The sequence below is a fragment of the Scleropages formosus genome, chromosome 2, assembly GCF_900964775.1.
Source record: "Scleropages formosus chromosome 2, fSclFor1.1, whole genome shotgun sequence".
NCBI classification, from domain to species: Eukaryota; Metazoa; Chordata; class Actinopteri; order Osteoglossiformes; family Osteoglossidae; genus Scleropages; species Scleropages formosus.
The window spans coordinates 40,786,236-40,802,844 of NC_041807.1; the positions used below are offsets into that span (position 1 = coordinate 40,786,236).

Consider the following 16,609-nt stretch of genomic DNA (forward strand, 5'->3'; position numbering starts at 1 on the left):
CTTCCACTGTAAACAGTGTTCGTGGAACACCGCTTCCCCCCTCTGAGTCGCCGGACGGTTTGCCAGAATCTCTTTGAGGCCGACCGAAAGTCTTCCTCCATGGCCTCACCGAACTCCTCCCAAGCCCGAGTTTTTGCCGCGGCGACTGCCAGAGCCGCGCTCCGTTTGGCCCGTCGGTACCTGTCAGCTGCTTCAGGAGTCCCATGAGCCAGCCAGGCCCGATAGAACTCCTTCTTCAGCTTGACGGCATCCCTTACTTCCGGTGTCCACCACCGTGTTCGGGGATTGCCGCCGCGACAGGCACCGGAGACCTTATGGCCGCAGCTCCGAACAGCCGCACCGACAATGGAGGAGCGGAACATAGTCCATTCAGACTCAATGTCCCCCACCTCCCTCGGGACCTGGTTGAAGCTCTGTCGGAGGTGGGAGTTGAAGACCTCTCTGACAGGGGCCTCCGCCAAACGTTCCCAACAGACCCTCACTATGCGTTTGGGCCTGCCAGGTCTGTCCAGCTTTTTCCCCTGCCATCGAATCCAACTCACCACCAGGTGGTGATCCGTTGACAGCTCAGCCCCTCTCTTCACCCGAGTGTCCAAGACATATGGCCGAAGGTCAGAAGAAACAACTACAAAGTCGATCATCGACCTCCGACCTAGGGTGTCCTGGTGCCAAGTGCACTGGTGGACACCCTTATGCATGAACATGGTGTTCGTTATGGATAAACCGCGACTAGCACAGAAATCCAATAACAACTCACCGCTCGGGTTCAGATCAGGGAGGCCGTTCCTCCCAATCACGCCCCTCCAGGTATCACTGTCGCTGCCCACGTGGGCGTTAAAGTCCCCCAGTAGAACGACAGAGTCCCCAGTGGGAGCGCTTTCCAGCACGCCCCCCAGGGACTCTAAAAAGGCCGGGTACTCTACACTGCCGCTAGGCGCATAAGCACAAACGACAGTGAGAGACCGTTCCCTGACCCGAAGGCGTAGGGAGATGACCCTCTCATTCACCGGGGTAGACTCCAACACATGGCGGCTGAACTGGGGGGCTATTAATAAGCCCACACCAGCCCGCCGCCTCTCACCTTGGGCAACGCCAGAATAGTGGAGAGTCCACCCTCGATCGAGTAGAGTGGTTCCAGAACCCAAGCTGTGAGTGGAAGTGAGCCCGACTATATCTAGACGGTATCTCTCAACTTCCCGCACCAGCTCAGGCTCCTTCCCCGCCAGTGAGGTGACATTCCAAGTCCCAAAAACCAGAGTTGGCGCCCGAGGTTTGGGTCGGCCGGGCACTCGGCCCCGACCACCGCCCAAATCACAACGCACCGGCCCCTTATGGTTTCTCCGGCAGGTGGTGAGCCCACCGAAGAGCGGCTCCACGTTGTGGCTTCGGGCTGAGCCCGGCCAGGCCCCGTGGGCATAGACCTGGCCACCAGGCGCTCGCATGCGAGCCCCCCCCCCAGGCCTGGCTCCAGGGTGGGGCCCCGGTGACCCCATACCGGGCGGGGTAAACGGACGCCTTGATTTTTTTGTCATAAGGGGTTTTTGAACCGCGCTTTGTCTCGTCTGTCATCCAGGACCTGTCTGCCATGGGAGACCCTACCAGGGGCATGTAGCCCCAGACAACATAGCTCCTGGACTCATTCAGGCACTCAAACCCCTCCACCACGATAAGGTGGCGGTTCACGGAGGAGTACTAGAGAATTATGTTGTGTAATTTTTTTTTTATATCCGTGTTTGCAACAAATGTGAAGGCTTAGCTCTAACAGAGGGGGAATCCAACATATGTAAATTTTGACTTGTGCAAGGAGTTGAAGAACGGTCTATTTGCGTAAGTCGAGGGGTGTCGCCCATGATCTCCTAAGTTCATGTAAGGTATAAATGTTCATGATCGTGCTCAGATCAATCCTTTACGTAGCTACTACACACACACATTGTCTGAAACTGCTTGTCCTAACCCGGCAACACAGGGCATAAGGCTGGAGGGGGAGGAGACACACCCAGGACAGGACGCACGGCACCCCAAGCAAGACTTGAACCCCAGACCCAGCAGAGAGCAGGACCCAGGCCAACCCACCGCGCCACCACGCCCCCTACACAGCTACTAATATAACGTAAATGTTACAAACGACAGAGTTCTGTTCTATTTTCTTTGAGATGTACGTCGCTTTGGAGAAAAGCATCTGCTATATGAATAAATGTAAATGTGTTTTGCAATGTGCTCCTTATCGCTCTTCTCTTTGGTGGCTCCCTACTGCCATCTAGCAGCTGTGTGTGATGTGCAAACCAGTGACAAGTGAAATTCCTTGAGACTAAAAAGCTTTTGAGACATCTACTGTATAAAGTGTTTATGAAATGTTGGAAAGAGGTTAATATGCACATTGAAAGTGAGTGAAGTTGTGCAGTAAGTGCCACTGCCCTCCATATTTTACAGCTGACTAAACATTTATCAAACATGTCAGGCCCAAAGGAAAAAGATGGTCATTCTCAGTTCTCTTTAGTGTTCACAAGCGATACAGTCACACTTTGGTGGAAGACAAGCTCAGAGAATTGGATCTGAGGGTGGGAGCACAGGCCACCTCTACTGAGAGCTTGGCCAGTGTGTCGTGAACGGTTTCCTGGGCAACCAATGTCTCTGTATTTATATGGTTCGCTGTTCGTTTTGTAAATTCTACACTAAATAAAGCCGAAACAAAACCTGAGGTGAACTGTCATTGTGCTTAGGAAGAAACCCTGGAAAACAGGTGACTTGTTAAAATTATTTCATGACAAATTAGAGAATGGAAACTTTTACAAAGTAAATTGTGAAAACTGCATTTTTGTATTTCCTTTCGACACAAGTTTTTGATACAAATACGGACATCATTAAACACGTGCCAGGGATCATACTGCACAGAGTGGTGCTGAAACACACACACACACACACACACACACACACACATTTTCTGAACTGCATGACCCATATGGGGTCGCGGGTAACAGGAGCCTACCCGGCAACACAGGGCGTAAGGCCGGAGGGGGAGGGGACACAACCGGGACGGGACGCCAGTCCATCGCAAGGCACCCCCAGCGGGACTCAAACCCCAGACCCACTGGAGAACAGGACCTGGTCCAACCCACTGCGCCACCGCACCCCCTTAGGTGCTGAAATAAATCAATCGAAATAATCTGAAAACCCCTTTACTACTCAAGAACCTGCACCTCAGTCAGTCTCTTCAGCATGCTTAGCGCCCTTCAGGCTTTCTCAGCGGTTGAACACTTTATTCACATTTTACCTACAATCCAACTAGTACTTAAAAAGACCAGTTTTCCCGCCCAAACTCTCGGTAACACGTCGTTTTCTCGTTACAAAGAGTCTTCTTAGACCTCATTTTTCGTTTATAGATGTATGGCAACACTATTACTACACACATTTAACAGATAAACGCTGTTTACAAATTCCATGAGGTTAATTAATACAGCGTATGTTTTTCAGTCATGTTCGGCAAAATTGCAAAGCGTTTCAACAAGTCTGGAAAAGGCGCAGAACTACAACTCCCGAAATCACCCAAAGGCTGGCTTCAAGTCTCGCGATACTAATAAGTATCGAAATCTCGCGGAAGTACGACACGATGAACGATCCTCCAGCTCCGGTCCAGCTCTCGCGATACCACCGAATCGCGTAATGGCGGCGTGTGGTCGTATAGAGATGGACACGGAGGAAAACAGTGGCTCGCAGTCGGTGGGTGCGGCGGGCTCGGGAGACGCCGCCATGTTTTCCGGTTTCAAGGACATGGACGCGTTTGTGAAGGTTTGTCAGTGGTGTGCGGCGACGCGTTTCTCTTTGGCTTCAGTATAGGTCTCGGGGACACGTGGGGTCTGGCACACACAGCTCAAAATGTCTTACTGCTAGGGCCGGGACGTGAGTGTGTTAGCTGTTATACATATAGTGGCAAGTGGTGTCTCTTTGTGTCTAGAAACACTCTAATTTTATGGAATTAAAAAAAAAAATAGTTCATAGCTGCAGTTCAGTTCCCGGACCGTCACCTGTCCAGTTAATGACGTCACTGTCCTGGGTGGGGTTGGACATTGACTGATTCAGGAAAATGGCGAGTTCAGAATTCTGGCCCTTTTTGAACCCAGAAATCCAGCATGTTCATGTTGGTCCCCCCAGCTGCTGTCACTGTCCAGGGTGGAGTTGGACACTCTTTGTACCAGTGGTTCAGTTCATGTTGGACCGTCCAGCTGATTTGCCCCTGTTCCTCTCCTCAGCACGGTCTCGGAGCGGTCGTCGCAGTGACGAAGGCGGCCGCCGGTCTCCCCCAAGCTGGTGATGAGTACGATTTCTACCGCAGCTTCCCAGCATTCCAGTCTTTCTGCGAAGCTCAGGGGGACAGGCTTCTGCAGTGGTGAGCGCGCTTCGGAGATGCATCTTCGGTCACGAGAACGTCTTCGTGGTCCACGTGTTCATCGTGGATGTGTTTTGGGGTCTGTGTGTCCAGCATGAGTCTTCTGATGAGGTACCATGGCTGCCGAGCGCACAGCAGGGACAGGAACAGCCTGACGGGCCTGGAGGAGAGTTTCGATCTGGTCGTGGACTCCAATGATGTCATTCTTGAAAGAGCGGTACGTCTATCGCTTCGTATCTGACACTGGGGAGATACGCTGGCTCCTTGTGCTTCAAATAACTGAGATATTAATTTTCAAAGGGCATCTTTGCCTGTTTCTCTTTGTTATGAAGCAGATGTGACATATTTAATAATTTAAATTTGTTAATTTAGCTGGTGCTTTTCTCTAGAGCAACTAACAGTTATTTACCCATGGTGTAATTTAGGGTACCTCGGTCACTTGTGTTATCTGAAGGTGGGAGTTGAACCAGCTACACTACCAGATGTGCCCACACACAGGAGAGAGATGGCAGAATATGTGTGTGGAACCACCGTGATTCCCCTCACTCCCACAGTGTTTACAGCTGATGTGGGACATTGGAGTGTCCCAGTGAATATGATGATATAATGTGTGAGTGACAAAGAATGTGTGTGTCTTCAATTGATGAATGGATGAGTGACCCATTGTGTAATTAGCAGTATAAGTCACTTTGGTGAATAAGGTGTGTGGGCTGTTCGCGGAGTTATAGGATGAATCGGTCAATAATCAGCACTGAATTTGAGTTTGTGGAGGGTCCACCTTTTTTCTTTTTTTAAAAACATTTATTCGTTTAGCTTACACTTTTCTCCAAAGCGACCTACAGTGTTAAGGTTACAGTTATTACAAGCTTACAGTTATTTACCCATTTATACAGCTGGGTAGTTTTAGGGTAAGTACCTTGCTCAAGGGTACTACAGTTGGAGGTGGGGATCAAACCTGCAACCCTTGGATGCAAAGGCAGTAACTCTAACCACTAGACTACTAGTTGTTCCTCTTTTTATTTTCATGGATTTAAAATCTTTATATTAATTGAGCTCACAGTTAATAAAAATGTTACACACACATAGTGTAGCCCACAAATACATTGAGGGGCATCTGTGATATTGGGCTTTTCTTTATTGTCACTTTGGAGTTGCAAACAAAACGAGTTACTGCTGGACTTCCTGTCCCAGTTGTGTTTGTTAGCCGGTACAGCCGTCCCTCACAAAGCAGCATCCCGTAAAGTGAAAAATCACCATGATGGTTTGTGGAAATGGATTCGCTTTCCTCCGTCCCAACAGGCTCATAAACGTTTTTCCTTATACATAGTTATTCTGCTTCCAGTTGTGTTTGTAAGTTGAGATGCCGCTGTACGGTGTCTGCTATGTGTTTTTCCGACAGGGGATCCTGCTGGACGAGGCGTCCGGGGTCAGTCGGACCCAGCAGCCCATCATGCCTGTGGGTTTCCAGCCTCCCAAGACCGTGGTGTCCAGTTGGAACCGCAGGGTAAGTGTGACTGAGAACCAAGGCCTGGTGTGCGGACAACTTCCTGACCACGATGTTCTCTTGCTGTGCTCTGTCCTCAATTCCTCGTCTCGTTCATGATGCAGAGAAGCTGGATTCTTATTTCAGCACGCTTGTACTACCACCATTTCAATTTTGAGTTCAGGGCTCCATCACGTCGCTGCGCTGCGTGTCACCCTGTGGCAAGGTGAGTGGAGCTGCGGAGCTGCCCCCTCAGGCCCGGTGTGTCTGTCCCACAGGGCGGAGACTTGGCTCAGAGGAACACCTTGGAGACCATCCGCCTGCTGCAGGCCAAGAACATCCAGCGACCACAGCTGAAGTTCAAGGAGAAGGTGGACAACAGCAACACGCCCTTCGTCCTCAAGATCTTCATCAAGCCCAACGCCATAAAGCCACTGTCGTCCTGTAGGTGTCTCTGCGTCTCTGTTGTTTATTTGTTGGATTCTTGGAAAACTCCACCGAGAATCAAATGCAGTTTCTCTTACCTGTGTGACGCTGCAGATTTCACCAACAAGCGCCTGCGCAAGGAGCGGCCCGAGGACCTGGACATCCCGGCGGCTCTGGCTGACTTTGTGCACCAGCAGAGGACCCAGGAGCACATGGATGACATGTAAGATGCCGGCGGTCAGCCACCTTTGGACTGCCTGTACCCTCTCGGTCCAGGGAAACTAACCACATGACTTCCTGGCCCACAGGTTTGCCCACCCCTATCAGTACGAGCTGGACCACCTGTTGATGCCCGAGAGCTTGATGTCAAAACCTGAACCGCAGGTTGGTGTTGCTTCTTGTCCCTTTCTTTTATGTCAGCAAAGTATTGATATTTCATTTATTTATATATAAATAAGTGTAAGAAATGGTTAGGGTACTTTTAAGGATACAGCCAGCTGAGGACCTATATATAAGATGTCTCTCAGTTTACAGGCTATGATGTTCTTGTTGTCTTGTGCACCTGAGGCTTCTGCTTCTTTTTCTCTCCTGGTTAGATCCAGTTTGCTGACTTCTTTCAAGACAGTAGTGGATGCCTTTGTATAAAATCTTCAGTTTGTTGACAATGTGGCGCATGGAGTAACTTTAATTTCATAAAACAACAACAGACTGGTGTGTTTCTTCAGCTCTTTTGTTTTGGCCATTTTTGAACCCAGGAATGAACTTTAGGAATGCCAGTGACTCGCAACCCAATGAACGACAATTTAATTGCTTTCTTGAACAGAATTGCAGGTTTTAACTGCGCGCACACAATTACAAAGGATTCTATACCATTAAGACCATCACTGTTAGGACATTGGAGTAATACCTGCTGAAAATGAGGCTTTGCAGTCATATGTGAATAATAAATTATAAATCAGCGATGGCAATTTTCAACATTAGTAATGACATCTTGGCTGTATTTTAAAATCAGTTTAATGGTATCTTGATTCAAAAGTGTCAATTGTTTCAAAAGCATAAATTAGTGGTTCTGAACTTTTGAATGCTAGTCTGTATATGTATCAGTGCTTCTTTTTGTTTTTGAAAATAGCTTGTAGGGAACCTACAGAGATACAAACAAACCATACTGGCTTCTCGTGTTACAAACGGTCAACTTACAAAGACATGAATGTTTATATTATTTAAGCATTATTAAATGCTTTTTCATCACTAAACTGTCCTCTTGAGACATACTTCTTGTTTGAGTGACATTGTTTTATAAACTAGTATAATGTAGTTGTTCGCCTGCCGAGGCTGTGATTGTCATGCAGTTGTACTACAAGTGTGGGATGGAGCCTTAGTCCAACTCACTTCCACATTGTTCCCAGCTGAGCTCTGGTGCTCCTGAGTGTCTGTGTTTAATAACATGATGGTGTTACCTGTTTCAGGAGTGAGGAGGCAGTGGCTGCTCTTCTAGTTGTTCTTATTTAGAAAAGTATTCTTTATTATCTGTGAATAAATGGAGAGACGTTACGTTAATCTTTTACTGATTGTGGCTTAGTGGTAAACGTGACCTTGGCGTTCGAACAGTAAAAACAGACTCCCGCTCCCAGTTATGACTAAGCTGAGGAGCCAGGGTAGGTATGTTTTGTTCATTGTGCAGGTTGAAGTCCCGCTTTTACCCTGTTTAGAAGCAGTAAACCTGAATGGCATGTTCTGTTGCAGATGTACAGACCCATCGATGAGACACCCTGCAAGTTCATCGACAGCCTGGAGGAACTCGTGATGCTCAACGAAAAGCTGGCCAAGACCACAGAGTTCGCTGTGGATCTCGAGGTGCCAGCGTCAGTGCGCCGGGGTTTCGTGGGACTCGTGCTTACCTGTTGGCTAACGCTGTTCTTACTTCCTGTCCCGCAGCACCATTCCTACAGGAGTTTCTTGGGAATCACGTGCCTGATGCAGATCTCCACGAGGGACGAGGATTTCATCATCGATACTCTGGAACTCCGCAGCGAGATGTACATCCTGAACGAGACGTTCACGGATCCTGCCATTACCAAGGTTCTCGGCGCCAATCTGTTGTAGTTAACCTGCTGTGTACCGTCCTCATTTTCAGGACACCTTGTCACAAAGCCCCCCCCACAGCGGTGAAGTTTAAGCCCCACCTCTAAATTAAGATTTGAGGATAACATACCGTGTCTCATTCAGGTTTTTCACGGCGCTGACTCTGATATCGAGTGGCTGCAGAAAGACTTTGGCCTGTATGTGGTGAACCTGTTTGACACACACCAAGCAGCTCGCACCCTGAACCTGGGCAGACACTCGCTGGACCACCTGCTAAGGCTCTACTGCAGCGTGGACATGGACAAGCGCTACCAGCTGGCGGACTGGAGAATTAGGTAATGCTGGTAGTTCAGGGAAGGTCGTGTCTCTTGCAGGATGTACAATGTATTCCAGTTGGCACCTGATGTGTCAATGAAGTGCCACGTACCAAATTATGAACGTAGGTGGGACAGGAAGCGCGTTTGTAAATCCACGGCAACTTTTACCAGTCTGTTACAATGAGGAAAAGCCTGATAATACTGACATCTCATCATTTCTGTAAAAATCTCGCCTATGGTTATAAGGAAAAATACTTTCTAAGAATTAAAAAAAAATAAAAAATTTGTTTGTTTAAACCACATTAAAATGAAAAGTAATTCAAGATGACAAAAACCAAAATTCTTTGTCTCCTGAAACTCTTGTTCAGTCCTGTGTGATACCCCTATTCATCCCATAAACATGTAACATTGATGATGATGTTGATCACCGGCACTCAGGAGCAACAGGCATGATCTGTAAACACTAGGGAACTGAATCGAATCAGTCTGGTCCTATTGACTTCTGTTCTCTTTGGATGCTTCTTTCTGCCATCTAATGGGTGGATGCAGAAGCGCAAACAGCTTTTGTTCTGCAGCAGTCTGAAATTGTATTTGTAACCTGAGGATCCTCCTCTGCATGAAGGTTGCTGAGGTGCTCCTGGTGTTCTGTCCCCACAGACCTTTGCCTCAAGAGATGTTTGAGTACGCGCGGGCCGACACGCACTACCTCCTGTACACGTACGACCGCATTCGGCTGGACCTGCTGGAGGCTGCAAACGGGCAGCCCACTCTCATCCAGGTGGCCTGGCAGAAGAGCAAGACCATCTCCCTGAAGGTATGGAGATCTGGGGCAGGACCACTGCTGAGCTCCCAGCTTTTATCCTGCTTGACTGAGGTTGTTTTCAAGTGCGCTGGGAAACCTGCGCAGTCTGAGGTCCACCTGAACTACAGAACTGTGTGTGTTCTACTCTTTTCTCCATGACTCATCAGTGATGGAAGGGGCTGCTGGTAAACGTCAAGCTGGGATTCATTCCATGCACTTCACTTACTCACTAGGGCTTCAAAATCAAGAGGCTGTTGGTTCTCAGTTTTGATCTTGATGTGGTGGAATGAACCTCAGAGCTGCTGAGTCTCTCCCACAATGAAGGGTCTCCCACCCATCTCTTTGAGAGCTGCTTCTCTCGATGTTCAGGACAGCTTCATAAATGAGTCCAACACCATCTGCTGTCATCATTATTGTATTTGCTAGTTGAATGTCAGTTCTGTAAGAAGAGCTACTGGAGTGTTGTGAACCAGCAACATGATGGTGTCAGACAAACTGTGTCTATCTGGTGTAAATTAATGTTACAGTAAAACACATTTCCACACACAGTCCACAGGTTAAAGATGTGTGTCCATCCGCCTGTCTTGTTTAGGTTTACATGAAGCCCATCTACACAGAGCACTCGTACCTGGAGCTCTACCGGAAGCAGAAGACGACCTTCAACACGCAGCAGCTGACAGCCTTCAGGCTGCTCTACGGCTGGAGGGACAAGCTGGCAAGAGAACAGGATGAGAGCACCGGGTATGGCATTCGCTCGCTCGCTCTCTCTCTCTCTCTTTCTCTCTCTCTCTCTCTCTCTCTCTCACATACATATACACACAGGTTCACTGATGTGCTAACATATGTATGAACACAAGACACCCACTTCTCACTCAAGAACACATTGGAATGGTAATGCTTGTATTGTAACTTGTAGAATATTCCTGTGGATTTTCTTCTTTAAAGAAGCCTTATAAGACAGTGTCTCAGTCAGGGAGTTAAGATACTGCCTCTGAACTAAGTGGTTGCTGGTTCAAATCCCACCTCCTGTTGTAGAACCTTTGAGCAACATGTTTATCCTGAAATTCTCCAGTAAAAACTACTCAGATGTGTAAATGGGTAAATGAGTGTAAGGTGTTTTGAAGAAAAGTGTCAGGTAGAATGAATGAAATGTAAACACTGATGATTTTTTGTTTGTATTTGTTGTTGTAGATATGTTTTACCCAACCACATGCTGACGAAAATCTCTGAAAATCTGCCAAAGTAGGTTTCATAAAAAAGCCACTCTTTATTCCACATGTATTAATTTATTCCACTTTTTATTTGTACTGAAAGAGACTCGTATGTCAGTTTTGCTGATGGCCGCTTTATATGAACAACCCCCCCAGAGAGCCACAGGGCATCATTGCCTGCTGCAACCCAGTTCCCCCGCTGGTGCGTCAGCAGGTCAATGAGCTCCACCTGTTAATCCAGCAGGCACGGGACATGCCGCTTCTCAAGGTGCGCCACCGTCAGGCCCCCTCCCTCCTCTTTTGAAACATTCAGCTGTACACACTCCTGTTCACACGGGCTCCTTGTATTAAATGTCTGAGTTATGAATTTTCAGATGCAAATGTTTCTTTATTTTTGTTTTGTAATTGTTTTTTTTTTGTGGTGTGAATGCAGTCTGTGTTTCCCTGCCCAGCCTATAGGTGGCAGTAAAGAGCACACAGAGCATTAGTGTGGGACCGCCTTCATTCAACTCACTTTCAAGTGTTTGCAGCTCCTCTGGTGTTCACATGTACTGATCAGTAACATTGAATCAGTTAAGAATTACCACCAAACAGGACTTTGTGAAGTTGTTTTTGTCTTCATTCATTTCAAATTTGTTTTAATTTTAATCAAGCTTTGTTAGTAAGAAATTAATAAAATAAAGAGCATTTTTATTTATTGTAGCTCTAGCCATTATTTTTACTGAATGTAACTTGGGAATAAATTGAGGCACATCTGTCTTGTTGACATTTTACTGATGAATTTCAAACAAAATGAGTTACAAACTCAAATCTGTCTGTTTTTAACTGTTGGAGCTGTTGTGTGTTTATCAGGACACTGGAGCTTTTTTCCCCTAACAGTACACTTTGTGTGCGATACACTAGAGGACAGGTTTACCTACGAACCTATTAGTGGGTTTTTCAGTGGAATTTTCTGGAACTGTTCTGAAGGCCTTGTCTTTCAGCCTTCTCTTGCTTAACCACTTCAGAAGGTTCCACCCTCTGACATGTTTGTTTTTGCAGGCTGAAATAGTGGCAGAGAAGAAAAAAGGACTGACACCTTCCAAGCAGGTCTGGTGAAACATGTTCTTGCATGAATTGGTTGAAACAGGGCCTTGTTTGCAGTGCTGCGTTGTGTATTTAACGCGTTTGTCATGGTTTTGCTCACAGCCTCGGGTACCTTTATTTGGACCGCATGACATCTCCCATGTCCCTGAGAGCCCGCTCTTCGACTTCTCCTCCTCTCCCGGTAAGTCCCTGATTCCAAGTGAGAGCTGACTCCATTTGTCCAGCCCTGGGTTCGAGGTTCAGTTTGGTCTCACTGTGAGTGGCAGTTCTCTGGTGGGGTATAACAGCTGCTCTAATGCCATAGATGCTGTTGCTCTGTTGAATTTGATTGTGATCGTTATTGCATGAGCCCCTCCTAGGACCTGCAGTGTTGAATCTCAACGTGATGAAATCCAGCAGTCCTCCAGCCTGGACATCCTCTTTCTGAGGAGTATTTCTAAAGACAGCTCAGTAGGAGTTGGAGTAGGAGACACAGTAGGAGTGTCTGGTTGACGTAATTCAACTCACTTCCACAATGTTTACTGTCCACGTCTGGTGTCTGAGTGCCAGCAATCAATAACAAGTTCGCGTGAAAAGTCAGGGCACATTTTTTCTGAGAAGATATAGGGTTGTGGCAGTATTGGCGGTACTTCCTGGTGTTCTTATTGAGAGAAGTCATACGTGCGACACCGTGTACATAAGTGTTGGACATGTTTATGGGACCAGGCAGTCAAATAGGTCTTTGAACAGGAGTTTATGGAGACTGTATTTTCAGTTAGTTTTAATTTCAGTGTAGGGAGCAGGTGGTAATGTGGTGGTTAGAGCTACTGCCTCTGAACCAAAAGGCTGCAAGTTTGAATCTCACCTAGTTCTGTAGTACCTTTGAGCAAAGTACTTACCCTAAATTGCTCTAGTAAAATGTCCCAGCTGTAAAAATAGGTAAATAATTGTAGGTACCTTAAAGTTGATTTGGAGAAAAGCGTCACATAAATGAATAAATGTAATGTAAAATCTTGCACAGTGTTTTTATTTCTTCTATAGGACTTTTAAATTCATGTTATGAAAACGACTTGCTGTTCCACTTGTGCTCGTAAGCTGAAGAGGTATAGAAAGTGGAGGTGTATAAAACAAGAGTATTTACATGTCTTCCCTCAGCAGTGGAGGCCAAACACGGAGTACTGTTCTCTGAGGAGGAGCCAGCTGAGGAGATGGAGCCATGGACCTGCCTGGTGGCCTCTGCCAAAATCACACTCTTTGCAGTAAGAGCACTTTCACCAAATGACACACAGCATCCTAAAGCACAAAGGAGGCCTTTCTGCTTACAGAATGACCTTAATGCCGGCACCCTGGTGCCGTTCTGCTGCAGGAAGAGGACACGAAGCAGAAGAAGGTGGTTCCTCTGACGGTGGCCCAGCAGAAAGCGTGCAGCATCATGGAGTCCTTCGAGAACCCGTTTCGAATGGTACCGTTTTGGCACAGCTGTGGCTGTTGCTGAAGTTCATGCTGTTTGCCCCCCTTCTTCCCTGATGACCAGTGTATGTTTGTGTGTGTGTTGTAGTATTTACCATCAAAGGACAACAACATTCACATCTCAAAGACAGCAAAATATGACCCATCATCGAAAGTGTACGAGGTACGTGCCAGTTTCCACAGAGGTGCCTTGGTGTAGAAGAGCTCCACAGAAAGGAGAAATTACTGTGTAAGTAATGAATTATAGTAATGATGATGATAGTGCTGCTGCAATCAGATCAGCAACAGGTGGAAGCTGCAGAGCATAGAGCAGCAGAAGAAGGAGGCTGAAGCCCAGCAGGAGGCAAGGGCCAGGGCCAGAGAGGCGGCCAAGAGGGCGTCAGGTACGCTTTGCACACGGTTCTGCTCATCCTCTTCTTCCTGGTGAGCTCCACCTGCTGCCGGATGTTTGGTTATTACAGTACACGGTACAGGTAGTCCTCAAATTACAGTGGTTCTCCAAACGACTCCATTGCAAGTCAGGCATGCCCTTTGATTATATAAACATTTCATATGCATTCAGAAATATGGTGCCTTGTGGCAGCGTGGTCGGCATTAATATCCATAACAGGAGGAGCCAGTATGCTTCTGCGCTCGGTGTCCTTTCTCCCACCACAAAACACACACGCTATTGTGCGAAACAGCTGCTGCAGTTCAGTGGAGTGCCTGAAGTTGCCGCGGTGCCTGGATTCTCCTCCAGCCAGGAGGACATGAGAAATGTGATATGGTCCTCTCTGGAAACTCCAGTCCTTCGTGTTTTGTGCCAGCGGTTGCTGTGGGACCTGCTGCACCGTTGCTCTGTTGAACAATTCGGGCAGCTGCTGCAGAACCTCTCTGTGTTTCCTCTTCCAGAGGAGAAGAAGAAGGCTCAGCAGAGCTACCAGGAGTCTCTGAAGGACGTCCAGACCGTTCGGCAGCAAGCCAGAGTGAGTCCTTTCACTGTGTAAACACAGCCTAGAAGTATGATGCCACCCCTCAGGGGTCTCTGCCTCCTCTTTAATGAGTTAACGGTGTGATTACTCCTGCTGTATGGCAGTGTCCGCTCTGCAAGGTGCATCTCTGTGAATTGAAATAACTGCCGAGCAGCTTTAAGCGCTAACAATGGCTGCGTTGTGGTCAGGAGGCCGCCAGGCTGGAAGCAACCAAGCGAGAGGGTGACAGCAGCCACCTGGAGCAGAGTGCCCCCAAGGCCAAGAAGAAACAGTTGAACCCGACTGAGAAAGCGAGTAAAAAGGCCCCCCCCGAAGCGTCCGTTCCCTTCAAGCCCTTCGACTACAGTGAAGCACCTCTCAAAGTGTTCAGTGGTACGACCGCTGTCTGCCAGCTCCCTTTTCCCTTAATCTCTCCTGCTGAATAGTTTGCTCGTATTCATCCGCCTTGGATTATTTGAATGGATTTATGGAGTTGTTTGTACCTTTTGTATTCTAGACAGAGTTTCTTTCCTCTTATACATGAACTGAATCAGATTTCTTTGTCCTCCTAGGGGCCAAACCCAAAGAGAGCGTGCAGTTCGACCCAAACAAAAAAGTCCAGGAGACCAAACAGAAGGTGCTTTGCAATTGGTGTTAAAATGGGCTGTTTCTGCATAAGTATTTTATTTATTAGAATAGTTTTTCTTTCTTCCAATGTTGTAATATAGACTTAAAGTAATTACACATTGCAAAATGTTTTTCTGTAGAAAAATTCCAAAGCACCAAAAATGAAGCCTTCGGCAGGAAACAGGAGTATGTCTTATGTGGCCAAATCTGAGAGGTGAGCTCATCCCAACACTCCTTCACTCAGTCTCACTTTACTGTACTTATATTTTTCTTTTCTTTCGTTTAGGGGATTCAGACACAACTGGCCCAAAAGATAAACCGCTCATCATTTCAGTATCTGCATGGAAGGAGATAGCTGAGGACACTTTACTGTGCAAAGTCTCTTTGGGGAGCATTATAGCTCCAAGGACGTGTGTTCCACTGTCCATCGTACAGGTTCTGTTTGCTGGACCACAGCCATTCATTTGCTTGTTACTCTAAGCTCCATTTTTAGGTTTAATTTTTAGTAATTTTTTTATTGGCACCATTAAATCAGCCAGTTGGAAGCAGGGATTGGACCTGACTGTCTCATGTGCCTGTGGAACAGACCAGCCCTAGTCATCAGTCATCATTTACACAGATGTCAGTTAACCCCTAGGAGTGAGCCAGAGCCGTCACCTAAGGTATTTTGATTAGTACATGTTGCTTTACATCTCATTTGTATTATTTTAATACGATAATGAGTCTGTAAAATACTTTAGCATTTTAATGTCATTGTGTACATTAGGGTGACACCATTAGTCATTTAAGGTCTGTCCATACATTTATTAAAACTTTCTATGGATGTGTTTTTCTTTTTCTTAAAATTTGGGTGGTGGGATGGGGGAAAATTTTCCCCTTTGGGTCTAATCAACATGCTTTCTGTGGCTAATGGAATTTAATTTCAATACTGACAGGCACAAACTGCATCTGCTGATTGCGGAGGACTGGGGAGAACTGCATATATGTGCATAAACGACCCCAGGGTCACCAACAATCTCCTGTATTAATATATTTATGCAGTTGGCAGATGCTTTTCTCTAAAGCAGTGTGCAACTCTAAACAAAAGTGCATCAACAACAGGCTTTGATACACACACACACCCGATTACAGAAGCAAACTTTGTGTCTTTCATATTCAAGGGAGCACGTGTCAGTTACCTATGAAAGTGACATATGACTAGGGCAAATAGTTGAAGGACCAACAACAGTTTCAGGCAAACGGGGGAGAAGTGGGTCTGGAAGATGTGGTTCAGGCCCAAGAATGTTGGAGAGGATTCAGCAGCCCTGAGGGACAGTAGGTCCAGCCTAGTATGCCAGCTGTACCTAATAAAGTGTGTGTGTGTGTATAATGTATATAAAGATACACTGTTTACACTTGCATCTCTCCCCCCTCCAGTGAGTCATATGGCTTTGTGTCCATATACATATTGAAAATGTACAATGACAATCCAGTGTGAACAGTCATAAACGGGCAACATTCTTATTTTACACAGAAACACAGCACTGTATATTAAAGAAGTCAAGTTTACCCTGGAATAGCAGAGCCAGATATTTTTTTACAGTATATTTTACTCATTTGTACAGCTGGGTAACTTTTACTGTATCAGCTTAGAGTAAGTACATTGGTCAGGAGGTAGGGGTGGGTCTCAAAGCAACTGTTTTGTAACGGGGCCATGGCATGTGTTTGTACAAGTGCAGAGGTGGGTGTGTACAGGTGTTGCTATGGAGACTTCTGGGAGAACTTCGATCAGCTGTAGAGTATGGAACTGAAA

General features: G+C 46.7%; 1 protein-coding gene across 3 annotated transcripts; it reads left to right on the forward strand.

Annotated features, from left to right (window-relative positions):
* The first annotated feature begins 3,644 nt into the window (after window positions 1-3,644).
* exosc10 (exosome component 10) lies at window positions 3,645-15,628 on the forward strand. Of its 3 annotated transcripts, none has more exons than XM_018753105.2 (25): window positions 3,645-3,786; window positions 4,248-4,384; window positions 4,478-4,601; window positions 5,784-5,888; window positions 6,146-6,311; window positions 6,408-6,516; window positions 6,602-6,677; window positions 8,037-8,147; window positions 8,229-8,372; window positions 8,520-8,710; window positions 9,350-9,506; window positions 10,087-10,235; window positions 10,686-10,736; window positions 10,862-10,973; window positions 11,747-11,794; window positions 11,894-11,972; window positions 12,926-13,029; window positions 13,137-13,232; window positions 13,329-13,403; window positions 13,518-13,623; window positions 14,132-14,205; window positions 14,400-14,583; window positions 14,763-14,827; window positions 14,958-15,031; window positions 15,104-15,222. In XM_018753105.2, exons 1-25 carry the CDS (start codon window positions 3,661-3,663, stop codon window positions 15,132-15,134), a joined length of 2,694 nt encoding a protein of 897 aa, XP_018608621.1. In that variant the 5' UTR covers window positions 3,645-3,660; the 3' UTR covers window positions 15,135-15,222. The 3 variants fall into 3 exon arrangements, with proteins under 3 accessions (XP_018608621.1, XP_018608622.1, XP_018608623.1); XM_018753106.2 differs by having other exon boundaries at window positions 12,929-13,029; XM_018753107.2 differs by lacking the exon at window positions 14,958-15,031 and having other exon boundaries at window positions 15,104-15,628.
* Window positions 15,629-16,609: the final 981 nt, after the last annotated feature.

Coding starts and splice junctions, on each gene's coding strand:
- exosc10 (XM_018753105.2), top strand. CDS start 3,661: ATGGCGGCGTGTGGTCGTATAGAGATGGACACGGAGGAAAACAGTGGC. Junction 8,148..8,228: donor AGTTCGCTGTGGATCTCGAG/GTGCCAGCGTCA, acceptor CCTGTCCCGCAG/CACCATTCCTACAGGAGTTT. Junction 10,974..11,746: donor GGGACATGCCGCTTCTCAAG/GTGCGCCACCGT, acceptor TTGTTTTTGCAG/GCTGAAATAGTGGCAGAGAA.